We start from the raw sequence: 27,019 nt of genomic DNA on the forward strand, positions 1-27,019 counted from the left end.
ACACACACAAACACACACCCAGAATGGTTTAGTTATCATCAGTTTCCATATTAAAAAACATGTCAGAGATATTGACTATATAAAGGATATTAAAATGGGGCAATCGTGAATCAACTCCTGTCCAAGAATGGCTTGGATGACTCCTATGTCTTGGGTTTTCACAGAGTTGTTAGATCTGGGATAACACTGGGATTACATTTGTAAGGGTGGTTTTGTTCTTTACTGCACCCTAAGTCTACAGAGAGTCACAGTTAACAAATTAATTTCCTGTAACTCTTTCTCCTGTTTTCTGTGTTCCAACCCTGAAGGAGTCAAACATCAGAGTAGAGAGACTAAATTTATTATACTGGATTTTCTTTTTCATTTTTACTTACTCAGCTAAGATTAGTGTTGGCACTAAAAGTGAGTGTCTCAGAGTGAGCAGAAAGGACATGAGGCTGATTGAATTCTATTAATTGGCAGGGGAAGAACTTTCTCCAACTTGTAAGGATAAAGTAAAAGCAGGAGACACAACAAATATGCTCAATGACTCCTGCTTATCTCACCAATTAATGTAGGGGGTGAAGTTATTTAACCAAAGTTACATAGATAGCAAGTATCTGACTACATGTGAGGGCTTTAACTGCCTCAATTAATAAGTGGAATTGATCACAACGGTAGAGGATGCACTAAAGAGAAATCAAAGAAAATGAGGAAACAGATTTGATAGAAATGTTGCAAAAGCAAATAAACATACATTAAAAATTACAAATGTTAGAATCCATATATGAGAGAACATTCCTTTCTGAGTCTAGGTCACCTTCCTTAATGTAATACTTTCCAGATAGATCTATTTTTCTTTCATATATCATGGTGGTGTATTTTTGTAGCTGACTAAAATTTCATTGTTTTATGTACTAATCACATTTTCATTATCCATTCATCTGCTTAGGGACAGTGTTACTGGTTCCATTTTCATTGCTTTTGTGCATAATGCAGTCATACACCTGAATATGCCAGTACCTCCTGGACAGATATGGAGTCCTTTGTGCAAAGGGCCCGCAGTCGTTTAATTGAGTCATAGAGTACTTTGTTTTTCATTTTTCAGAAGCCTTCATATTGATTTCCATCATGGTTGTACTATTTTATGCTCTTTCAAGCAGTAGATTAGAGTTCCTCTTTGCCCATATCCTCAGCAAACATTTCTTACCTTTTTTCTCAATCATAGCCATTCCGATTGAACAGAATCTCAAAATTTTAATTTGCATTTCCCTGACGTAAGGTTGTTGAACACTTAAAATGTATTCATTGGCAATTTCTGTTTCATTTATTTTGATAACTGTCTATTAATTTTAACACATTCATTTATTGATAATTTTAATGTGGGTTATTTTTTTGTTTAATTTTTGTAGTTCTTTACATATTCCTGTTATTCATCCCAATACCTGAGGTCAAGCTGGTGAACATTTTTCCTGCTGTATATAGACTGTTGTGCTATTAGGCCACTTATAAATATTCATGGATATAATTACTTTGGCATGGTAAATCAAATCATGATAATTAAAATATCTAGCGCCTTATATATCTATGATTTTTTGCATTGGTGGCATTCAAAATCTTTTCTGGTAGCTATTTTGACTATATCATTAATTTTTAAAAGAGAAAACCACCCTACTGTGATGTAGAACACTAGAACTTAAAACCCTCCTATCTAACTCTGCGTTGGTGCCAATTAACTAAGTTTCTCTATCTTGCCCTCCGCCTTGTGCTTACAAATCTTTGGAAACTACTGGTCTATTTTTACTTTTATGAAACCAATCTTTCTAGTGTCTCATATGAATGAGAACACGTACCATTTCTCTATATATATCTGGCTTATTTCTCTTTATATACTGTCTTCCAGGCTTAACCTGATGTTCCAAATGACAGGATGATATTATATTATTTTTGCTGGTTAACAACTATTTTATGTGCATATATGTTATATTTTATGTATCCATGCATTTTTCTACTGGATACTTAGGCTTATTCATATCTTGACTATTTTAAATAGTATTATAATAAACATCACATATATCTAGACCTTATTAATATATATGTATATACATGTAAGATACACATATACCCCCATCATACATATTTATCATCAGCATGCTGATTTCCTGTCCTTTGGATATATATTCAGGGGCGTTGTGGAATCATAAGGTCTCTTCTGCTCCTTCCCTACTCTCTCTCTTTTCTCCTCCCTGTTTTCCTCTGTCTAGTTTTCTCCTTTTTGCCTTCCCCTTCTTTTTTCTCCTCCCCTTCCTCTCCCTTCTTCCTCTTCCCTTTCCTCTTTCTCCTCCTCTTTCTCTTTTTCCTCCCCCTCTACCCTCTGCTTGTTCTTTTGTGATGTTGGTGATCAAACCCCAGAGTGCAAGCATACTAAAGACTATTTGTATTTATATTTCTTATTGATGAGCTTCTACAATGTTTTCTAGAATGGCTAAACTAATTATATTCACACTATATGTAAGATTTTCCCTTTTTCTGCAATCTTTCCAAAATTGGTTAATTTTTTAAAACAACAGTCATTCTTCCTTGGGTATCTTGTGATTTTCATGTGCATTTCCCAGAATACTGACTGATGCCGAATAGTTAAAAAGGATTCCTGGGTGTTGGTGTGAATGCTTTTGAGACATATTGCTTAAGTCATTCGAATATTTTGTATATTTTCCTGGTAAGCTGTCAGAATTCTATATCATTAGTATGAAATAATTTTTTCGTTCCTCAGGTTTTCTTTTCACTTTGTTTATTGTAGTATTTCCCAAGGAAAAGCTTTCTAGTCTTATGTAGATCTGTTTTATGTTTTTTGTGTTTGTGGTATATATGATCAGTGTCTTATCTAAAATATTTTTGAGGACAGTGCCCATGTCATCAGGGGTTTCCTCTGTTTTCTTCTCCTAATTTCATAGTTTGGAGCCTTACATATTAGTCTCCAATACATTTTGGGCTCTTGTTAATGGTAAGTGATAGGAATCTAGTTTCATTCTTTTGCATGTGGGTGTCAAGTTTCCATTACCATCTATTTACAAAGCGTTTAGCCCCCAACACGCGTTCTTGGTTCCCCCACGGAAAATCATTGACTGCAAATTTCTGTGATTCCTTCCTGGGATGTGTGCTCTATTCTATTGGATTCTGTGTCTGTGTTTGTCGAGACTGTAACAGGTACTATAATGTTTAGTTTATCTGTTATGTAAATAAGTTTTAGAAAAGTGTTATTTGTACTGATAATATTCAATGTAGTATAAAGAGTTTAAGATATCATATTTTAATATGCAGATATTATAAAATGAGGGCTACTTTGAGATATAATTTGTGGTTGTAAATATGTTTTGACTTAACTTTGCATAACTTAGAAATGATGTAACATAAATTCTAATTGGTCTTAATAAAAAAAAACCAGAGTCAGATATTAGGGGGGGTGAATGCTGAAAGATCAGACAAACAGTGCCGTCAGTCACTAGAGAGACCTTTCACCTCTACCAATGCTCAGACCGATTGGGGGACTCTGCCCTCACACTGTCTCTTCAGACTTCGTCTTGCAGGGGCAATCATCAGACAGAAACTATCTGAACCAAACTTCAGACTACCATGAGTTCCTGTCTTCTTCCTCCTTTTATTCCTCTCTCCATCCAGCCATATCACTCCTGTCTCCACCTTTCTGGTGTTAGGATTAAAGGTGTGTGATCCCAAGCGCTGGGATCACATGTGACCTCTGTTTCTGTTTTAGAAAGAATCAGTCTTGTGTAGCCCAGGGTAGCCTTGAACTAACATAGATCCGTCTGCCTCTGTCCCTTGAGTCCTAGGATTAAATGTGTGCCACCCTCCCTGACTTCTAGTGGCTTAGCTCTGCACTCTGATTTTCGGGCAAAGTTTATTTGTTAAAACACAAACAAAATATCACTACAAATGTATATCCTGGAGATGTAGCTTAGTCAAAGAATGCATGTGCTTAGCATGCATTTAAGATCCTGGGTTTCATTTCTAGTACTTCAAATACAAAAATGCATTTATTTAATCTAGTGTCAATAGTTGCTAAAGTGATCTAAAGGAACTTAGCAATGAAGTACAGGGGTTGGAGAGTTGGCTCAGCTGTCAAGAGTGTTTGAAAGTCTTCTAGAAGACAGCAGTTTGGTTCTCAGCACCTACCTATAACTCTAGCTCCAGGGGATCTGCTGCCCTGCAATCTGCAAAGGTACCCCCATGCCTCACACATGTAAAAAAGAGAAATAGATAATGTAGTGTAATTTTTAATGCAAGCCTGGGAAATTAATGGTTGAAAATGGAAATAAATTCTAGTGCGAACTTGTATGTCTGAGAAGGCTGTTCTCCACGGTTGGCCAGAATGCAGTAACTTTCTGGAACTGTCAGAGAAAGAGTGCAGCCCTCTGGATGCTCTTTCTTTGAAGCAGACACTTTCAGCTCCTCCGTATGCAGTCTTTCAGGGTTTCTATCATGCTATGTCTGTTCTTTTACAAGTGCAAATCCCCGTTTCAACAATCCAATTCTTTTATTTTTTTCCACCAGTCATTCTCTGAATATCTACTTAACCCCACAGGGTTTAAGCACGCTCTGCTCACTATGTTAGTTAGCTAGTGGCTACAGGCCTGAGTTCTCACACACACGAGATACAAAATATCTCAATTTCTTTAATCCCAATTACATGTAGACATATTATTTAGCAACATTTAAGCTCAATGTATGATTAAGCTAATTCAACTTGTTCCTTTTTACCTTTAGTATAATAACTAAGCTCCTGAAATTCAATTTATCATTGGCAATTATGGTACATATGTTTCTGTTTGCCATTGCAAAGGACAAGAGAGAGCAGATGTGTGTCCGATGATTTGCAAAGTAGACATACAGAAGTTCCCAAAATGTTCATTTTCTTATAAGGGGACAAATCACAGAAGATTTTTCAGAACTTAATTAAGTGTAAAAGGTCATTGACCTGGATATTTTACTGACAGAGATTCACATCTCTCTTCTAAAACTTGCTTTGTAGCTGTGCTAAATCACGAGACTTAAACACAGGGACTCAGTTTTCCTCAACAAAATGGGGGAGGCACCAGTGTCCACCTTATAAGTATTTGAATGAAGATGAACTAATATTTGAAGAGTATCTAGCAAAGGCACACATACATATATAACCTTTAATAAATCATAGCTGCTATCATGGTGCTAACTATGTCATTTGTGGTAAAGGTGCTGGGCTTGATCTGTAAGTTCATGAATGTATTACAGTGACAAAGGTGGGGACAATGAGCTTAAGTCAGAAAAGGTATGAACACCCCACCTCAGACACATCTTAGAGGATAAGCACCAACTGGACAAAGAGGACAGTGTGCGTGGCATTAGAAAACACTCGGGGTCATGAAGGATTCTAATCTTTCCTGCTTTCACAGTGAAATGTTCTACATAAGTCTGGGGCAAGATGGTGTCTAGAATTACAGATTACACTAGAAAATCCGGTCTAGGACAACCTGTTCCGCTAGCAGTGTATTGAATATGGCATCAGAAGCCTTCCCTCACATGAGCTCACTGATGGCAGAACTCAGCAGCCCACGCCCTACTTCAGAGAAAGACCCTGGTGCCAGGTAAAGAGATCACAGCGAATTAGATGCATTAAGTGAAGAAGAAACAGAAGCGAAGAAATAGGCATTTCCAACACAGACGACGAAAGGAGTGAAAGGAACCAAAGCATGACCGAAGATGTTATTTTGAAATTGGCTTTTCTGCAGACCACATTGCATCACGGTGCATCTGTTGCCAAAAGTGAGCTGGACGGAAAATACAAATGCTCTCCATTTAAAGCCAGCCATTGGAAATGAAAGCAAACGCAGACAAAAGAATGAAAACACTTTAATGCTTATAGATAAGTACTATTTGGGGACGGTTTTAATAAGCAAATGTTTATTTTAGTTGCTTAGAATATTCCCCTGGATTCTACATACATAAATCTCAACCCACGTTTCCCAGTTGCCATAACAACTTGATGCATTTGTTCTCTTGTGTCATTTTTTATCACATTTTTTTTTTTAAAAAACTTTGGTTGCTAGGATAGCACAGTATAGTTGTTAAATTTATTCTATTCACATTTTGTTCTACTTGAAACTGGTGATTTGCTTTTATTTTTTTCTAAAGAAGCTTATATTGCAAAAGTGTAATAAAGAAAATAGTGGCCTAAATTAGAATTCAAATTTGTATTAAAGAATTAATTTTGTGCATTGATTTATGCCTGAATAGTGTAACGTCCCTGTGACACGTAAAATCTAGTTCCATTCAGAAGAGAGGAGCCAATCTTTGCCAAATAAGGAAGAAGCATGGTGTGTATTGTAGATGAGTCTCCAAGCGTGACTTCAACCAGGAAATGAATTAGGGATGTCAGGAAATACATCAAAAGCTGTCATTACTAGTTCTCTTATGAACCATGTTGATTCTTTAAAAGCCTGGCACTTATTTATTACAATGAGGGAAAGTTTTGCCCAAACATCTCCACCCTGTGCTTCTCTGTTCCCGGGGAGGGGACTGAAGGAATTGCTTTCCAGATTGATTTTGAGGAGGAGAATTAGATCATGGGGCAATATAAGCCTATTGATAAATTTGTATCCGTGTAGTCAATTGTTGGAGGAGGCTGCTTGTTCATCCTGGCCACCCAGAACTGAAATAATAGCAAGGAAACTGTAGTAATTAAATCACTGCTTGGCCCATTAGCTCTAGCTTCTTATTGGCTAACTCTTACATATAATTTGACACATTTCTATTAATTTGTCTATTGCCACATGACTGGCTTACCAGCTAAAGTTCTGGCATCTGTTTCTGGCATCTCCTTAACTCCTCCCTTTTTCTCCCCACATTCAGCCTAGCTTTCCCCACCTTCCTCTCTTCCCTGCACAGACCAAGACAGTTTCTTTATTCTTTAATGGTAATCACAGCATACAGAGGGGAATCCCATATCAGTCGATTATTACTGTTTCTTTCTGTTTTTATTGTCCTTGGTGGTACTTTAATATCAATAAATTGTATCACATAAAAATAGTATTGCAAGCTTTGTTGAGGAACATGTAAGGTATAAAGGGAAAAACTCTAAGACTGTGGCTAAGATAGTTGTTGAAACTCTGATACTGACTACCTGTGAAACCCATGGAAATTATTTATCTGCTCATTTTTGGCTGAATAGCCATGGGAAGTAGGAATAAAAATAATTGACTTATTGATTTTTTAGTAAGATATGTAAGTATATGTGTGTGTGTATATATACACACACACATTATTGATATAGTTAATCTTGTTGAGAAAGTGAACTAAGTGCCAGCATTTGTTGCTCTGCTTCCTGACTGAGGTTGGCAATGAGAGCCGCTGCCTCCAGCTCCTGCTACCCTGGCTGTCCTGCTATAAGGCACGTTGTACCTTCAGGTTGTGAGCCTACAGAAATCCTTTATCTAAAGTTGATTTTCCCAGTCTTTTCTCATAGTAACAAGAAAAGTAATACAATTAGGTATGAGTATTCAAAAGGTTCTGACTGTGCTCAGCATGTAAGATGCTGAACGCATCTCATCTTCCTTACTTCCTCTTTCTATATTTCCTTCCGTCAAAGGTCAATGAGAAAGGGCAAGGAGTGGGGGAGTTCTAACTGGAGCTACGAGGCTCACTCTAGGGCAGCCACTTCATGAGGAGTGTATCTACTTTGGCCATCTCTCATCACTCCATCTGTCAACTCAGTAAAGCAGTAGAAACCATTATATTGGGGTTACCTTGACTTTCGGGGAGTATTTGTGTTAGAACATTGACCTCATCACAGCCAAAATTTCATGGACTAAAATAATCTTCCTGTCAGAGTCTTTGTGGTCAGAACTGGAGGCAAATTTGTTTTCTTCAAGGATAATTGGGAAAAAATAATCTTTTACTTTTCTAAGCCTCAGTTTCCATACACAAGTAACAGTAATCAAAGCACATCAAACAACTACGGAGAATTACCAATTTGCTGTTTGTTAATTATTACAAGACATAATGAATGCAAAATATTTCCAACAAATGTTTGTCTTTAATATGGACTGTTAAGGTTGACGATGGCATTGAATGGCCATCCAGCATTTTAGGATCGTACCTACGTCATCTGGTAACCAAGGCAGGCTTCTGTTCCAGCGGGAAAACAGAGTATTTCAGAACACAGGAGTGCTCAGAATTGACTCTGGGCACATTGATTCACGGACTTAGGGCAGTGAGGCGAATGCTTGCTGTCCTCAGCCACCTGCGCATATGAGTGCCCTGATGTTCTGATAGGCTGGGTCATGACTGGCTCCAGAAATGAATGCTGTGCTCTGTATTGAAGTGACAAGAGTCTTCACTTGAGAGCATAGGGAGACTGGAAGTGACAGTGTTGCTGTGATCCGGTTCCTTCCCAATGCCTAAAGCACTCTCCAATAACAAGCCAGAGCGTGGGGGAAGATGCATGACTTTGTGAGGCCACTAGGGTGTCTTTTAGAACCTCTCTGCTGGAACAATGGAGCCATATAAATTTCAACCCACATCCTCTAGTTGCCATGGTAACTTGATGCACTTGCTTTGAAGTGTCTTTTGTGTCTTCCGACCCTTTTGCTTTCTTTTTTTATTTTTAATCATCAGGATTTTTACTTTGCCAGTAATTTCCTTAGTGCGGCTGTGGCTTCTTAACCTCCTATTTCCCCACTCCTCCAATTTCTGAATATGCTGTCAAGGAGCAATTTAACGCTAAACATAATAGCTGCATGTGTGTGTTCACACATGCCTGCTGTGCCTGTAAGTCAGCAAGTCAGCCTCCCTCCTGCCTACCAGCCTTCTTGCAGTCTCCCCCACCTCTCTCTCTCTCTCTCTCTCTCTCTCTCTCTCTCTCTCTCACACACACACACACACACACACACACCACAAAGGCAGACAATCATCAGAAAACTGATATATTGCTAAAGCTGTTCAGTGCTTTAAAAACAGCTTATGTGTCTGAAATAAAAAATTATTTCATAAGTGGCTCCATTGTGAAACAATTAACTGCTTTGGTAAACTTTTAGCATTTGACACGTGGCAGCCTGAATAAAGAGTATGCTTGCCATTGCATTCCTTTCTGTCCGTAGGTCACTTGAAAAATTTTGGATTATGAGGACAGTGTTTCAAGGTAAGGAGAACAAGGTGCTTCGTGTTTCATTTCAGAGACTGTCAGTCACTACTTCGTTTCTCAACTATGGACAGGCTAATCACACTAAACTCCATACTAAAATAGGCTCTCAAAATCGGAACATAGGCTCGCTTAAAAAATACTTGTACTGGATGGATTGAGATAGCAAAGAGTATCTAGAATAAATCTGTTCAGGGTATCATAGAGTTTATAAACATTGATTCCTTCATTCAGAAAACTAGAAGTATGCATCAAGGAATGGGCGACAGTTAATCTTCAACTTATTAGATGCATGTGTATTTTCTTCTTCTTTGTTCCCTTCTCCACATCGAAGAGTTGAGGCAAGCATGCAAATGCAGACTCCTTAGCTATCTCTCACCTTACTGAATGCTGGACATGTGACACATGGACATGGAGGTGCAGAGGCGTTTTCTGGAAGTTGTCCCAGAAACCCGACATCTTGTGATGTTCAAGTTAGGCTCTAAGTGTCTGGGAGCGAACCTGGTTCAATATATGAAATGAATAGGACATTTGTAATCTGTTCTTATCTATGGTAGGTCAGCACTGACCACCCCGGCATAGGATCCCCCCCCCCTTTTTTTAATCCCCCTTTTATGGAAGAAGGGAGTATATTCTCATATAAAATGTGTTTAAGCAGAGACATTCGCAATGCCAGAACGCATTTGAATGCAGGCATCTGGTTCTTGCTAATGTGTGAGTACTGCGGCTGCTTTGCAGTTGTAAAAAGTACTGAGAACTCAAGAACAGTGGCACTGGGTTTTTGATCCTACTGCACATACTGGCTTTGTGGGAGCCTAGGCAGTTTGGATGCTCACCTTACTAGACCTGGATGGAGGTGGGTGGTCCTTGGACTTCCCACAGGGCAGGGAACTCTGATTGCTCTTTGGGCTGATGAGGGAGGGGGACTTGATTGGGGAAGGGGGAGGGAAATGGGAGGTGGTGGTGGGGAAGAGACAGAAATCTTTAATAAATAAATAAATAAAATAAAATAAAAGAAAATTCAAAAAAAAAAGTAAGGAGACAGAAACAAAGTTACATTTAAAAAGAGCTACAGCCCTGTGACGGGGCGACTGCTCTGTCCAGGTGTCAAGCCTTCCAGAGAGGAAGCCACAGAAGATTAAGGGAAATAGAAGGAGATCACAGGGGAAATTCTTGAAGGAGTAATTTCTATGTTACTCTAATTTTAAAACATAATTTCAAGTAATAAAACAAACAAGCCTGAAAGAAGAGATAATTTTTTTTTCATGATTGTGGCTAAAAGCAGGGAGTTCTAGATAAAAGTTCTTGGATTACATTCAATAATTTTCTATCTATCATTGAGGAACACTCTCCCATTATGCATAGATTCACTATCAAATAATGTTTCCTTGAATAATTCTAGAATTATCTGTTTGATTACACTTTTGAAAAAGGATGAGTTTTAGAATTGAATTAAACCAAATTAGAATCGTTCTTGCCTTTTGGGGGTAAGTATTCGACCTCAGTAAGCTTTTGTTTCTTTATCTGAAGCAGAGGGACTGAGTTCTGGTCTAGATTCTGCAGTGAAACTCTAGAAGTGTGGACAAGCTCTCTTGCTGTTAACTGGTCTCAGATGTAACATGAAGAAGTGGTCTGTCTGTAGGTGGCATTCTCTAGGGTGTGGGTGCTAAAGTTCCTAACTCTGTATTCTCTTTTGTTCTGATGAGATCCCTATGTTTCTACAGCTAGGACACTTATTTCCAGACTTCTTTCAAAGCTACAATGTAGACTGAATTAAAAATATCAGTTCCTGATATCTATCTATCTATTTATCTATCTATCTATCTATCTATCTATCTATCTACATTGTCTATCTCTACCTATCTGTCTGTATGTATGTCTATAGTCTTTCTTTCTAGCTGGAGAGATGGCTCACTCAGTAGTTAAGAGCATGTAGTGCTGTCGCTGAGGACCCAAGCTCTGTTTTTATTCCCTATGTTGTCCTCTAGCTCCGGGGAGTCTGATGCCCTCTTCTGTCCCCTGTGGGTACTGCACTCACTTGGACACTCTCCTATCTCCCCAATGCATAATTAAAAATAAAAATAAAATCTTTACAAACTATTTCCTTGCAACTGTTTTCTCACATTATTTATATTATGAATCAGCTTAAAGTTGGCAAACACATGTCTTATTATGTAACGGATGTCTTTATTAATAGTGTATAGTCAAATAAATTAAGTCAATCACTAACTAAAAGGAACAGCTTGAGATACTGGGTTGAAAGAACTAGAGATGCTTCTGAGCAAAGGGTCTTCCAGAAGGAGTTAATGGTGTGGCGTCACCGAGAAAGTGGAGGGGCATAAAGACTATGAAAGCTAGCATTAGTGCAAATGGCGAGGATGGGGGCTCTTTGATGAGCTTCCTTATCAGTAGTTAGTAATGAAAAGTTGTGTTCATTGGCGAAGGCAGAGCTCACAGATAGCTGCCCATGCCAGCAGGAGCCAAGTATTGCATTATTTTGGGGCTTTTCATGTTAGTTCACATGCTGTTTTCAAATGTAAACTCACTGTCAAAGAACAAAATTGCAACAGAATTTATGTAAAAATCCAGTGGGCTTTTGTTGGCTGTGCATGTAGTGGTCTGCATTTCACCTGGAGAGAAGGGAAATGCTCTGGCAGGATGAACAGAGGGTCTGGAATTACAGACAGAAAAAACCGACGGAAGCAGAACTGGGTCAAATGTCAGGCCAGGGATCTGAAAGCTATTTTCCGTCTGTAAGCTAAGCACAGGGAACTTTGCAAACTGAGGTAAATGAACAACCTTCCTCTGCTGGTGAGTCTCCTGCTTTGTTACAAGATTGGTTCCTGTTATGGTTCTGCTTGATTATACTTAAGTAGCCCACGTGGTTTTCTGTCAGGTCTAGTGCAGCGGCTCAGCCAGAAGCGATGACCTTTTGCGACCTTTACTCCTTATTGTGAGCACTTGAACATTCAAGAATTTCACATGACAGTAAGAGCACCCAAGTTAGCTCAGCAGCTCCAAACATCTGAGCATGGGACTTGGGTCTCTTCACCATAGAATCACATATAAGTGAGCTGACTGCACCTGCTGGGGAATAGTGCTTACCTCGCTTTTGCTAAGGAACCACTCCTTACTCCCAAACCTGTCCACACCTGCACCTGCAATAGCTTAACGTTTCAGCATGCAGATCAGGAGATTTGAAATTAGCATGTGTCATAAGTACCTCAAATGCCCTGCCTTGCAACGTCTAAACTTTGCGTGTGGATATCTAGTAGAGCTATGAGGCCCTCTTCTTTCTGAAATTATTTAGTATATTTAGATGAGTATGTGTTATTCTTGTGCCTGTTGGGAGTGGGAAAAATTTAGTCTCTCAGGCTTTTGAACATGATTTGTGTGCTTCTGTACATGCGAGGGCACATGTTTGACAACTTGTGGGAGTAGAGACGGTTTTCTTTTCCTACCATGTGGGTTCTCATTAATGGTGCTTGGGCATCAGACAACAATACTTGAATCAGAGGTCATAAGGAAATCAGTTTGCTACTGATCTGGCATCTTATCCCCCCTGGCTAACTTTCATAGTTTCGGAGGGTGGCACACATGCTATTGGGGAGAAAAGTGGATTTCAGTTTTACCCATCATGAAACCTACAAGTGACGATAATGACCGGTCTGACAAGATATGGCCACAGCTTCAATAATGTCAGGAATGTTATGAGAGCAACCAATTAGTGTCTGATTCAATTTAAGGCCTACTCTACAGGTTGGAACTCACGTCTGGCACTGTTCCTGAGTCCAAGAACATCGGTTCTAGCAGAAATCCGAGTGCTATTATTTGCTAAATAAACACACTATTAAACCAATTCCTAATAACTTATTGTACTCAGATGGTATTTAAGAAGACCCACAACTAGTGAACATGCAGAGAACAAGAGATTTCAGAGTGTTCATGCCTGCATGGGGCGTCTACATCACAACTCACGTCACAAGGCTCAGTGATTATTACAGAAGAGGGGATGTAAAAAGTGTAAGAGCCGGAAGTAGTAGTTGACTGTAGTTGACTATGGTGAAGTAATGTATTGAGGATACAGCAGAGCATTTGATAAATTAACTGACAGTGATTATGACGGCATGCACATGACCTATGCAAGATAAAACCATCCCAAATCCTAGCATGGTGAAGGGATGTGGTCACAAAGCCTCACTCCCACCTCAGGCACTGGTGGCAATTGAGGGCTACCGGGAGAGGGAGTCAGTTTTCTTTAAGCATGAGGTCCCTGAAAAGCTACCCATGACCCAGTAGATGTCCCTCATGGCCATGCTGACAGCATGAAGTGGATTCTTCATGTGGGTTAAAGAAAAAAATGCATGAAATGGAGGGAATAGTGGTTAAAGGCATGAGGGAGGAATTGGAAGGGAGAATATAGGGGAGAGGAATTGATTAAAACGTTATACCCATGTGTGAATTCTCAAATAATAAAACAAGAGGATTTATTTGTTTATTTATTTATTTAGTGTGTGTATGTGTATGTGTGTGCATGTACACGTGCATTACACGGTGTGCTTGTGAAAGCCAGAGGATACCCGTAGAAGTCAGTTCTCTCCTTCCATGGCATGGAGCCCAAGGATGGAACTCAGGCTGTCAGGCTTGGCAGCGAGCATGCTTACCTGCTGAGCCATTCAACATACTCCTGCAGGCTTGGGCTGAAGTTTGTCATTCTTAAATCTGAAGTCAGTGAAAAATTAGAGAGAGGAACTGAGGAAGTGGGGAGAACAAGCTAGCTCTGTAACTATAAGCAAGGCACGTTTGCTTTCACTGTTGAGGACCATGATGGCACTTTCAGCAAAAAGAAAATCTCTAGTGCTTGTGACCCACCTAAAATCCCCTACAATTACTATTGCCATTAAACTGGCCATCTGCAGAGTAGCATGTAAAGGCACCCCTCCTCTGGGCCATGGACTATACAAACAAGTTGGGACGCCAGCCTACTATATAAGTCATAAGAATATGCCCATTAAATGATGAGACTTCCTGGAATCAAGATACTGATTAATTTTGGAATGTATGTGTGTATGAAATTCCATAAAGAAATGTGTCAATTTGCCTGCTAAAATGCATCTGCTATATGAATCCATCATATGAAGTCCCAGCAGTGTGACCTGTCCTGCAACCAGGTAAGTGGCTGTGTGCCATGAAAGGTCCATGAAAAGAGTTACAAAGCATGGTCTGCTGTCACAGCATGGCATGGCTATTCCTGTGTCATGATCTCTTGGGACATATAGTTACCTTGAACATAGCCTTGCATTAGTTCATTGAGAATTTCATGCCGTGTATTTTGGACATAATCATCCTCTCCATGCTGCCTCACTCACCACCATCTCTGCTCCCCATTCTTTCCGAGACTGAGGAAGGAACTCCTAAGTATCATCGTTTCATTGAGCCTGATATTTCGTTGTTAATAATTTTATTCATTTTGAGTACAATGTTTTCATTATTTTCTACCCCTACTTCTCCTTCCTCTAACTCTTCTGAGGTCCTTTCTCAGATTCATGGCTTCTTCATACAGTGAAGATCCTGGGAAACGGATATAAGATGAAGTCAACACTTCTGTCTTTATCTTATTAACCATACTTCCTCAGCCTTTACCAGGTCAGCAGTTTACTTGGAACTAGTCCAATTTCAACGTTCCCTGGTGGGAATGCTTTGGAATTTAAAAACGTAAGTGTGTCCCATTTTGTGTCTTCCCCTCAGGAAGAATATAAAAATGGGTGAAGTAGTACATCCATATTCTAAAACTGACATAAGCCACAGCTAATCACCTTTGTTCGGGTATTAAGATACATGATAAAAACTTGAAAAACATTTAGTTTACATTGCATTAGTGAGTATTCATCTTTAAACTTTTAATTTTATTTTCAGCTTACAGATTGTGGCGGACCAAAGGAAAATATTCCACGTGTTGAGCAAAATAAAGACAACCAGTGTTTTGAGAATGAACCTGAAGAAAAGGCATGTGTAAGTGTTGTCGTATTTGTTGCTATGCCTAGCGCATTCTGTGTGCCCCATTTTCCAGAGATGCCATTACTCGGCAGGGTTCCAGTAGCAGAGACTGGATAACATCATCTCAAGCTTTTGTCTGGCCCGCGTCTTGGCTGAACAGCACGGAATGTATGTCATTTTGAGTAGTTACAGGTTTCACTCTGGGGATCTGTGTTTTGCTGCTGTGGATTTAAGTCTCTGGGGATGATACAAACATTTGTATCATTGAAAAAGAGATCATTTCACATGTAGATTGTCATTTAAGCAATTTTCAAAAATTCATAGTAGACTAATTGTGCATTCGGGAAAGAAAGCCATCTGGTGGTGGTGGCGCTGCTCTTTGAAGATGAAATGGGGTGTGGATGTCCACAAAGCACTCACGTATCTTTAGGCAGGAAACTGGTCTCTAAGACACTTTCAACGGTATGTGCCGTGGTCTTCTTGATCTTGCTGTCTTTCTTCCCTCCTTCTTTGTGATGGGCCTTGCATCTTAGGTACTGAATATGTATTAATCGGGGTTGATCATCCCTTATCCTCTGCATTTTGACCAGCTGTAATAGCTTCTATCTGCTGATAAAGGAAACTTACGACGGGAAGAGTAAGAGCAGCACTGTCTGCATGTATAATATTAAATATTTAAAATATAGTTGGTAACTTTGTTTAGGAAAATTGAATAGCAGGCTCTCCTTTAGAACCTAAGATCCACAAATGGCTATACTCATTGCTATTACAATATTATACAACGTATATGGGGTAAATTCCACAAGACCCCACCCCTAGTCAGTGTCTACTGAGGGGGGAGAATCAGTTTTCTCCAGGGATTAAACGGGGTATCCAATTTCAAGTCGTCAGCCCTAAACTTAAGTACATACAAGGAACTCAGTAGGTGTTTACACACACACACACACACACACACACACACACACACACACACACTCACACACACACATATACATACACATGATTTGGGATTTTCCTCTGTATGCTATGAATATGTTTTATTACCATTGGTTGATAAAGAAGCTGCTTTGGCCTATAGCAGGGCAGAATAAATCCAGGCTGGAAGAGATACATAGAAAGAGTAGGCAGAGTCAGGGAGACACCATATAGCTGCCAAAGGAGGCTGTCACTATGTAGCCGCCTAAGAAGCAAGAGGTAACAAACCATGAACCTCGTGGTAAGATATAAAATAATAGACATAACTAAATTTAAGATGTAAGAGTTAGTTAATAAGAAACCTAAGCTAATAGGTCAAACGGTGCTGTGATTAACGTAGTTTCTGTGTGATTATTCGGGTCTGAGCATCTGGGAAAAGAAAGAACAGTCTCTGCCTACATGTACACACATGTGTGTGCATATAATAACAATTTTGGAAGAAACGACCTTGAATTTGAGAGTGATTGGGAGCAACATGGGAGAACTGGAAATGATGCCAATACCATACGTGTATGAAATTCTAAAACAAATATTTTAAAAATTAAAAAGAAAGAAAACAAACTTTTGGACTTCCACCTGTTTCCAAAGATATTTGTGTTTTTCCTTCCTGAAGATGAAATCATCAAGCTCAAGTGGGAAAAAATGTTCCCATTTGTCAGGAAGAAGAATTAAATACATTCTGGACACATAATTGAGAGACCCTCGTGCTTCTATCATAGGGAAGCATCTAGCCTGCTACTTAAACTTCTACCCATCAGTTTCTTTTCTTTACAGAAGAATTAAAAGTTTTTAATAAGATACTGAATATCAACATATTTATTACTGCCTAATGAACAGTAAGTTTACAAATGCTGTTAAAATGAATCCCATGTTTGACATATTCTTGATGGGATATTTCTATTAAAATCTGTATAATAAAGTAAAAGGCATCAATAAGAACTTTAGGATTCTATTGATAGAGAAGCATTTTACTTCTTAATATGTTTCTTTTCTTTATTTTAATTTCATTTCTCCATGTTCTTTGAGCAATTTAAAATAATTGGGAACATTTTGAAGGGGTATGTTCTGTGTTTAAATAAGTCTGCTAAGTAAAAGATAAAGTTTAGAGATTTAATATTCCAGAATTCTGGTGAGAAAATTTGAGGATGTTTAATCAACTCCGGGCGAAAGGGACACACACACACACACACACACACACACACACACTTACACACTCAAAGAATGGCCTGCTCTTGATGACTAAGTAAATTAAGAGGTGATAAAAGGCCAATAGCAGATATATTAAAAATGACAGTTGACAGATGGATAAACAGAGTAAGTTTAATCACAGTAGCTTAAGTTTGAAGTAATAGAGGGTAGCACAATGAAATACCTGAGAGAAGGTATGCATATTATGGAAAATAAACTGTAGTATCCAAATTATCTAAAAGACAGTATGAGAGAAAAGAAGATTACTACGTATTGGCTGGTGTATCCAACTTTGGACCTGTGGATTTCATTTGCCCTAGCATGGCTATGAATGTGACCTAACATAAAATCATAAACTAACTTAAAACATGAATTATTTTCTTTTGGTAACTCAGTTGCATTGTTCTGAAGCATAAATTTTATAGATGACAAAGTCATGTCACACGCTCAAGAGGTTGGCCATCCAAATCTGGTAGGATTTTCATTCTGTCTTTGTTAAAAGTAGTTATGTTACTTCAAGCAGAATAAATGATGTATCTCTTTATTTGTAAGTTGAGAAATGACCTATTGTGTGTGTACTGCAATCCTTTGTCAAGTACTTATATCAAGTAGCTAAAAGTTCTGGATATTTCATAATTTCAGAGATACAATTAAATGCTTCCTAAAATTGTTTTGTTTTAATATTTTAATCACTAATTCTATTGTCTGTGGTGATAAAGGCATCAATGGATACCTTAAAAATACCACAGTGTATGTGTAGGAAAGCCTGATATCTTTAAACAGTAGTGCATAGGTCACCAGGTAACGTGAAATTTGATTGTAGGGAACACATTAGTCTAGGAAGAGTCATGGTGAAGGCACCAGTTGTAGCCAAAACTCAGAAGACATGGACCATTTTCTCATATACTCACTGCCTACATGTTTTTGGGCAAGTCACTTTACTTATCTTTATCTAAATCTTAAGTAACAGAAATGTTGAAATGAATTGTGACTTTTTTACATATTATATTTATATAACTGTGACAGAATATTGAATTAGTTTAGGGGATTTCATTGCTGCTTGTATTATTTTTCTGTTGCTGTGATACAATAGCATGGCCAACAGAAAATCAGAGAGACAAGAGTTCATTTTGTTTTACGGTTCCAGAGAGAGAGAGTTTATGTTGGCTGGGAAGGTACAGCATTGTGACAGGATCAGGAAACCCACTGACCACATCTTTATCCGTACAGAGGAGATAAAAGGAAGAGAAGGGAAAAAACAAAATATGCAATAAAGCTGTATATCCTTAAGGCCTACCCCAACTAATTTTCTACTTCCAGTAAGGGTCTCCCTCCTAAAGGGACCGTTAACTTCTTCCAAAATGCCACCAGCTGGAGACCAAGTATTCGGATATAGAAAACACTTCTCATTTCAACCTTTATATTTTGATTTCCTGGCTCTCCTAAGACCTGTAGCTATCCCCTAACTTCAAAAATCCCCATAACCTATTAGTCTCAATACGATTAAAAAAATCCAAAGTCTGCTATGACACCCTGTAAAATTAAAAACATACAAACAAAATAAACAACAACAAATTTCATACAACGGCACAGAATATACATTCCCATTCTAGAAAGGGTGAATGTTGGCAAAACAAGGAAAGATTGGACCAAAACAAAACAGAAATCCAACAGCAACAGGAAAAATCACCAACAAAATCTTGTATCTCCATTTTGCTCTCTGGAACTTCAGTTTCAAAGGTTTAGAAGACTCTACCCTTCCAGCTTTGCTGCCTATAATACATACATCTCTTTCTTAGGTGGATTCCATTTCCTGTATTCAGATCTATTTTGGCAGATGTCACTTGACTATGGAATCTCTATCATCTATGGTAACCCAGGCTTCACCTTACTTCTTAGGGTAAACAGCTTTATGCAGGAACCTTCCAGGGCCTACTTGCAGGGACTCCGACACTTCCACCTATTGTCTGGTCTCATCCAACTCTCAGAAACTGTGTGGGAATAATCCACAACCCCCTTAGTCTTGCAGCTTTCATACCTCCAAAGCTAGTAGTACCACATGAAAGACAATGCTGCATTTGGCTGCCAACTAGGGACACTTGTTACCTTGGCAGCAGTTTTTGTTGTGGAAGCAATTCGTTTTTAGGATCAGGGAACTTCGTAGGCTTTCTCCTCCCAGTGGTTAAAAAGTTAGCTGGGTAGGGTCTTTCCCTCAGGCCATTCTTCCCATTGCAATGAGCATAGAAGGCTTCTCATTAACATCCCTAATCTTTTTATATGACTTGTCTGTAACATGAAGCGTTCTTATGCTCTTTTCGTCTCCAAATGTCATTTTTTAAAAATGTATTCTTCCCCATGGTTTATGCTTTTTTGTTTTTTGTAGACCTATTTAGGGTCAATATGTAGTAGCCATGCCACAGATTCAATGTTATGCTGTCTTGAAATTTTCTCCACCAACAAAATTAGTTCATGACCTCTGAAATTAATCAAATTAGGCAAATCTTAGGACAGGGCAGAATACAGCAAGATTCTTTGTCAAAATATTACAGTAATAGCATTTGTCCAGTTGCTGATAGTCCTGTTTCCTCTCCGAAACCGCTTGAGCTTTACCTACACTGTATACACGACTCTCAGACCACTGACTTCCGGGATACTATTAGAATGGCCCGTTAAGCTCTGACTATAGCGTTCAGCAGTTTTTCTAGTTCAAAGTTCCAAATTTCTCTAATTCCTCCAAATAATTATATGGTCATGTTCTTCCCAGCAATAGCCTTACTTATTTGGTACCAGCTTCTGTATTAGTTATTTTTATGTTGCTGTAATAGAACACTGTGATCAAAATAACTTATAGAAAAGTTTATTTTGACTTACATTTCCAGGTCAAGTCCACAATGGCAGGGAAGGCATCTCATGAAGGCAGGCGTGGCAGCTGGATGGTTGCATTTTTATCAATGCACAGAAAACAGAGAGAAAAAGAGCGAACAGGAAATAGGGGTGAGCCATATACCCCCAGAGCTCACTACCAGTAACACTCTTCATATGGCATGCCTTTACATCCTACAGGTTACAGAAGTTCTACTAACAACACCTCTCACTGGGGACCAGTTTAAATAAATGAGCCCATGGGAGAATTTTTTTCATTTATGTTCTCCTTATATAAATATATGTATTCTGACTATAATATATATTTTCATGCTATTAAATAGCTATGCCTTTTGATTAAAGGAAGGCTTCCTTTTTTCAATACAGTTGTGACATGGGAATAGTTTTATGCTTGTTTGCTTTAAGGAATGGGAGCGGCGTGTTCTGTTGAATTTGATATGTGTATACTAGATGCCATCAGTGATCCCTATTTTAATAGTGGTGCTTTAAAAACACTATGTAGATCAAGAAATCCTGCAAAAAAGACCATATTTGGAGACATGCTACTTCTTGATTTGAAAATTGATTTATGTTGGTGAATTCAATTTCATAAGACAAGCACTACTGAACACACATAAAGAAAGATAGGTCTCAATACAGAAATATTAGGTCACTTGCTACCCTGTTCTCACTAGCTGATACATCATACAGACACAAATTGTCTAATAAAATTCAGAGGTAACAAATAATACTTTGAGAAATATTGGTGTTTGTTTTTTCTTACAGGTCTCAGAATTAAACAGCAAATACTTTGACTCTTTGTGTTACCTTTGTGGGAGACTTATTATTGTTTCAATGTTATTTTTAATTTTACATCTCTTTATGTGATTTATATTCTCTTCATCAAATTTTGATAGGTTACACAATTATATGCATTTATCTCTTTGGCTAGCTTTTGTGTTTTTTTTCTGATCTCATAAGATACAATAATATTTGAGATCTCACTGATTTTGTAATGTAGACATATATAGCTATAAACTTTCCCCATAGAACAACATTCAATATTCCCCACTGGTTATGCTATGTTGTATTTTCATTATTTGATTATGAGAAGTTTATTCCTCCTACATAATTTATTCAGTGACCCAATGTTTATCAACATCTGTGTATTGAACTTTGGAGAAGTTCCATAGGCTACTAAGAAGAAAGTATATGCTACCAATGTGAGATGGAATATATTTTAGATATCTGATGTGTCTATGATCTAAGGGCAGATTTTTTTTATCAATTTTGCTTGCATGGCATACCTATTAATCATAATAGGGTATTTTAATGCTCTATTATTTTTGTACTTAAACCTATCTGTATGTTTATATCCCGTAGTGTTTGTTTTTATGAAATTTAGTTCACCAAAGCTCAATATTTTTGGTTTTTTTGTTCAATAATATTTTAAATTCAGAGGTCTCATGTTTTTGAATGTGGTGTTGTTCTATAACATTTTTTGAGCTATTTAGCATTTTATGACCTTCTCATTTAAAATAAGTGTCATTGAGAATATCTGATATACACATATAAGGTCAATGGAATACTCACTCTAGTCTAATTCCCTTAAAATTAAAAAAAAAAGAACGAATGCTTCAAGAGTTATTCTATTAAGCTAATATTCAAGTGGAAGAGAATGCATCAACTGTAACAAGAAAAAAAAGTAAAAAAAAACCAGATCAATTTTCTTGTTGAATGTAAAAGATGTAAAATTTTTTTGTAAGACTATTCTGAACAAAATTCAACAGCACATTTAAATATAATACTCTATGATGAAGTGGTTTTCACACCATGAATTCAAGGATGGTTTGATATCCACAAACTAATCAATGTAGTACAGAAAAAATAGTATGGAGGACATAAATCCCGGGATTTCAGTGGATGCAGAAAGCCCTTTCGCAGAATTCAATATCTCTTTATGATAAAAGCCTTGAAGAAACTAGGAATAGAAAGGTCATGCCAAAGGATATATGATAAATCAGGAGCTAATATGGAGAAAACAAGACAATTTCCACTAAAATCAGAAATGAGGCAAGCATGTTCACTTTCACCAATATTATTAAATATAGAATAGAAATGTTACCAGAACAATAGAGCAAGAAGAACTAAGAGGAATAGAAAAATGGAAGGAAAATATAAATTTGTAGGTGACATGTTACTATATATATATATATATGACCAGAAAATTCATCAGAAATCTCTTAAATTTAATAAACTCTTTCCACAATTTATCAGTAGAGAAAAATTACATATATAATTCAGTAACTTTTGTATATAGCAATAATAACTAATTGGGAATTTCAGGAAAATAATTACAATGGTCTCAAAAATGTAATGGTATAAATCAAACATCTATTTTAAGCAGCTTTATTCCATGGTATCTACTTTGATTACTTTCTCGATGGTGTGAGAAGTCCTTCTGTATTTGTGTTGCTTTTATTGGTTAATGAATAAAGAAGCTCTTTTGGCCTGTGATAGGGCAGAATAGAGCTAGGTGGGAAAACTAAACTGAATGCTGGGAGAAAGTAGGCAGAGTCAGTGGGATGCCATGTAGCTGCTGCAGAAGACAGACATGCTGGCACCTTACTGGTAAACCACGAGCCTCATGGTAAAATATAAAATAATGGAAATGTGTTAATTAAAGATTTACGAGCTAGCTAGCAAGATGCTTAAGTCATTGGCCAAGCAATGTTTTAATTAATGCAGTCTGTGTGATTATTTCGGGTCTGAGTGACTGAGAATGAACGAGCAGCCTCTGCCAACATCTCTGGCTTCCTTATCTGAGCCCCTGCTCCAGTTTCTCTTGATAATGGACTTTGATCAGAAGTGTAAACCAAATACCTGTTATTATTCCTGGAGCTACTTTTTGGTCACGGTGTTTATCACAGCAATAGGAAAAAGAAAAAAAAATAGGACAGATCGGGACTATATAATATTTCTAAAATGGCTTTGTGACCAAAAGCATTCTACAGAATCAATAAAATGTTCAGCAAAATTAGAATGATATTTTTCACAGAAATAGAAAAAGCAGTCCTAAAAATTCAATTAAAACACCAGGCAGTGGCCAGAACAATCCAAAACAGAAAGAATGTTGCTGGAGATATAACAAATTCTGACTTCAAATTATTCCAGAGGGCCATGCTAATAAAACTAGCATGTCAAAGACACAAAAACCAGACATGTAGACCAGTGAACAGAATAAAAATAAATAAATACAAATAAAACCTAGGAATAAGCCAACACAGCTGAAGTCATTTGACTCTTGACCACAGAGCCAGAAACACACACCAAGCGATAATGCCTCTTTAAGAAGTAAAAAAACTAAAGTAAAACTGCCAGAAAACTAAACATCTACCTGTGCATACCTATAGATCTTGTTCTCACACCCTGTACAGAAATGAGCTCCAAATGGATCAAGCACCTTAATTTAAGACTTTAAACTTTAAAAGTAATAGAGGAAATGATAGGAAACACAACTCAGTGTGACGGCACAGGGAAATCCTTTCTAACTGCAGTAGCTCAGGCAATTAATGTAAGAATTCTCAAATGGGATTACATGAAATAAACAACCATACAGCAAAGTGAACCATTTCTAGAGACAGGCGATGGCGTACATTCAACAAGGGATCAATATGCAAAATATGTAAAATCTTAAGAAACATTAAATGAAAGCCAGGCGGTGGTGGCGCACGCCTTTAATCCCAGCACTCGGGAGGCAGGCGGATCTCTGTGAGTTCGAGACCAGCCTGGTCTACAAAAGCTAGTTCCAGGACAGGCTCCAAAACCACAGAGAAACCCTGTCCCGAAAAACCAAAAAAAAAAAAAAAAAAAAAACCAAAAAAAAAAAACTTGTGCAAATAAGCTTAACAGAATCTCCAACAAGACTTATAATTGACCATTACATCAAACAATGTTCAATGTCTTTAGCTATAAGGGAATGAATGAAAATCAAGACTCTATTGATGGGGCTAGGGAGATAGCTCAACAGTTAAGAACACAGGCCTTTTTTCAAAGAGGACCCAGTTCAATTCCCAGTACCCACCTTGTGGCTCATAACCATCTTTATTACCAGGGATCTGATACCTTTTCTTGCCTTTATTGGCACCGGGCATACTTGTGTTACGCAGTACATAGACATTCATGCAAGGAAAGCTCCCATCCATACATGTAATAAATAAATAAATAAATAGATAGATAGATAGATAATTGAAAAATCTCTGTTGAGATTTCATCTCAACCCAATCAGAATGGCTAAGGCTAAGAAATAAATAGTAACATGTTACCATGGGTACAGTAATGAACATATATTCTCCAGAGACTGTAGGAATCAGTGTATGCTTTACTGTGAACATTGTCAACAGAATCAGTCACTTCCCATTCCGTAGGCTGTTGTTTTGTCTTGTTGACCATATCCTTTGCGTTATAGAAGCTTTTCAATTTCAGGAGGTCCCATTTATTAATTGTTTCCCTCAGTGTCTGTGCTACTAGGGTTATATTTAGAAAGTGGTCTTCTGTGCCAATGTGTTCAAGTGTACTTGATATCCAGTTATGCCAGCACCATTTGTTAAATATGCTTTCTTTTTTCCATTTGATTTTTTTTGCTTCTTTGTTAAAAATCAAGTGTTTGAAGGTGGGTGGATTAATGTTTGGGTCTTCTATTCGGTTCCAGTTGTCCTCCTGTCTGTTCTTATGCCAGTACCAGGTTTTCAGTACTGTAGCTTGGTGGTAGAGTTTGAAGTCAGGGATTGTGATGCCTCCAGAAGTTCTTTTATTGTATAGGATTGTTTTGGTTATTCTGTATTTTTTTTTCCTTTTTCATACGAAGTTTAGTATCATTCTTTCGAGGTCTGTACTGGGATTTTGATGGGCATTGCATTGAATCTGTAGACTGCTTTTGCTAAGATTGTCATTTTTACTAGGTTAATTCTGCCTACCAAGAGCATGGGAGATCTTTCCACTTTCTGGTGTTTTCTTCAATTTCTTCTTCAGAGATTTAAAGTTCATTAGAGAAATACCTGCATGTCTATGCATATCTCAGTACTGTGTACAAGGCCCAGCTATAGAATTAGCCTATGTGTTTATCAGTGGATGAATCTATAAATTAAATGCGGAATATATGCATAACTGAGTTTTATTTAGTCATAAAGAAAATGAAATCATATCTTTGCACAAAAATAGATGGAACTGGAGATTGTCATTTAAAGAATTATAATCAGACTCATGGATACAAATGCGTTGTTTTCTCTTGTCTGGAAATTAGGGAATGTGTATCAAGAGGGAGAGGACATTAAAACCAAGTGGAACTCAAGAATGTGGAAGTAAAAATGTAGGAAAGAGAAAGATGAGAGAGGAAAACAGAGGAGTTAATAAAATCAAAGCATGACATATGTATGAATGAATGTATTGTGTTGGCTAGTCTTCCATCAGCTTAATATACAGCTAGAAAGGAAAATTCAGTTGAGAAAATGCCTCTGGTAAGGCATTTTCTTAGTGATTAATATCAGGGTTCCAGCCCCTTGTGAATGGAACTATCACTAGGCTGATAATCCTGGGTTCTATAAGAAAGCAGGCTGAGCAAGCCATGAAAAACAAATCAGTAGGCAACCCCCCTCCATGACCTTTGCAACATCTCCTACCTCCATGTTCCTGCCATTTTTCAGCTTCTGTCCTGACTTCCAATGATGAACAGTGCTATGGGAATGTAAATCAAATTAATCCTTTTCTCCCCCAATGAGTTCCATGGTTCTGATGTTTCATCACATCAATTATAACCCTGACTAAAACAAATATAATGAAATGCATTGCTGACTCATGATAATCCAAAGAAGGAATTCACGTCACATTCGAGAAATGTGACTGCAGCTTGAGGACATTGTGCCAATCAGAATAATCTGGCCCCAAAAGACAACTACCTTCTAATTCTCCTTATATAAGATATGCTAAGTACTCAAAATCCTAGAAAGAAAAGGTGGTGGGTAGATTGTCTATTGCTAAGGCGATGACTGAGGAAAAAAAAACTTAGTTTTTTTATGGAGAGAAAGTTTCAGTTTTTTTTTTTTTTAGTTTTTCGAGACAGGGTCTCTCTGTAGCTTTGGTTGAGTGCTGGGATTAAAGGCGTGCGCCACCACTGCCCGGCTAAGTTTCAGTTTTTTGAAGATATAAAAGTTGTAGAGTTTTTTTGTACAATTCTGTGAATGCCAGACTACTGAACTCTACAGTTGAAATGGTTGAGAACGCAAGTTTAATGTTCAATGTTTCTAGTAAATGATAACATCAAGGAGATGATTCTGAGATAACCTACCTGAAAGAACTAATTTGGAAAGAATCACATGATCAGATGTTTGTAAATGATTTTCAATGTCTTTGCTTTCAAATTTCCCCTACTGCCAGCCTTCATAGGAGAGAATGTTCTGTCTTGGTATTAAAGATCTATGACTAGACTGTCTATATGAGCCTTGCAGATCAAGCTATTTTGTTGCCAGCTACTCCTTAAGCTATTTTAAACTAATCAATAAAGATAGCAATGCATTTCTTTACAAATGTTATTGCAGAAACAAAAACACTAAAGAAACTAGATTCTATCAATTTACCATGTCAGTAATTAGAATCTTATTATTTTTCTATGTCTGAAACATAAAGCAACCCATCTTGTTCATATATGGATCTTGTAAAAAGATACACAGACTCTACTTACTACCTGGATCAATAAATTCCGTGCTACTCAAAGTCACTATTATATATGACAGAGGATGGCACTTCAGGTTAGATGATAGTTGCAAATACAGT

At 37.7% G+C, this 27,019-nt stretch overlaps 1 protein-coding gene across 6 annotated transcripts in view; it reads left to right on the forward strand.

Annotated features, from left to right (window-relative positions):
- Nucleotides 1–27,019, forward strand: part of Dlg2 (discs large MAGUK scaffold protein 2) — a 1,645,338-nt gene that overhangs the window by 257,514 nt on the left and 1,360,805 nt on the right. For all 6 annotated transcript variants that reach the window (XM_041643707.1, XM_041642302.1, XM_041642110.1 and 3 more), the window contains exon 4: nt 15,086–15,181. In XM_041643707.1, the coding sequence (XP_041499641.1) occupies nt 15,086–15,181 (96 nt within the window). The remainder of the gene's footprint in view (nt 1–15,085; nt 15,182–27,019) is intronic.

The sequence above is a fragment of the Microtus oregoni genome, unplaced genomic scaffold (genome assembly GCF_018167655.1).
Source record: "Microtus oregoni isolate MIOR12 unplaced genomic scaffold, Mior012 000000F_ref0000247, whole genome shotgun sequence".
Classification (NCBI taxonomy): Eukaryota; Metazoa; Chordata; class Mammalia; order Rodentia; family Cricetidae; genus Microtus; species Microtus oregoni.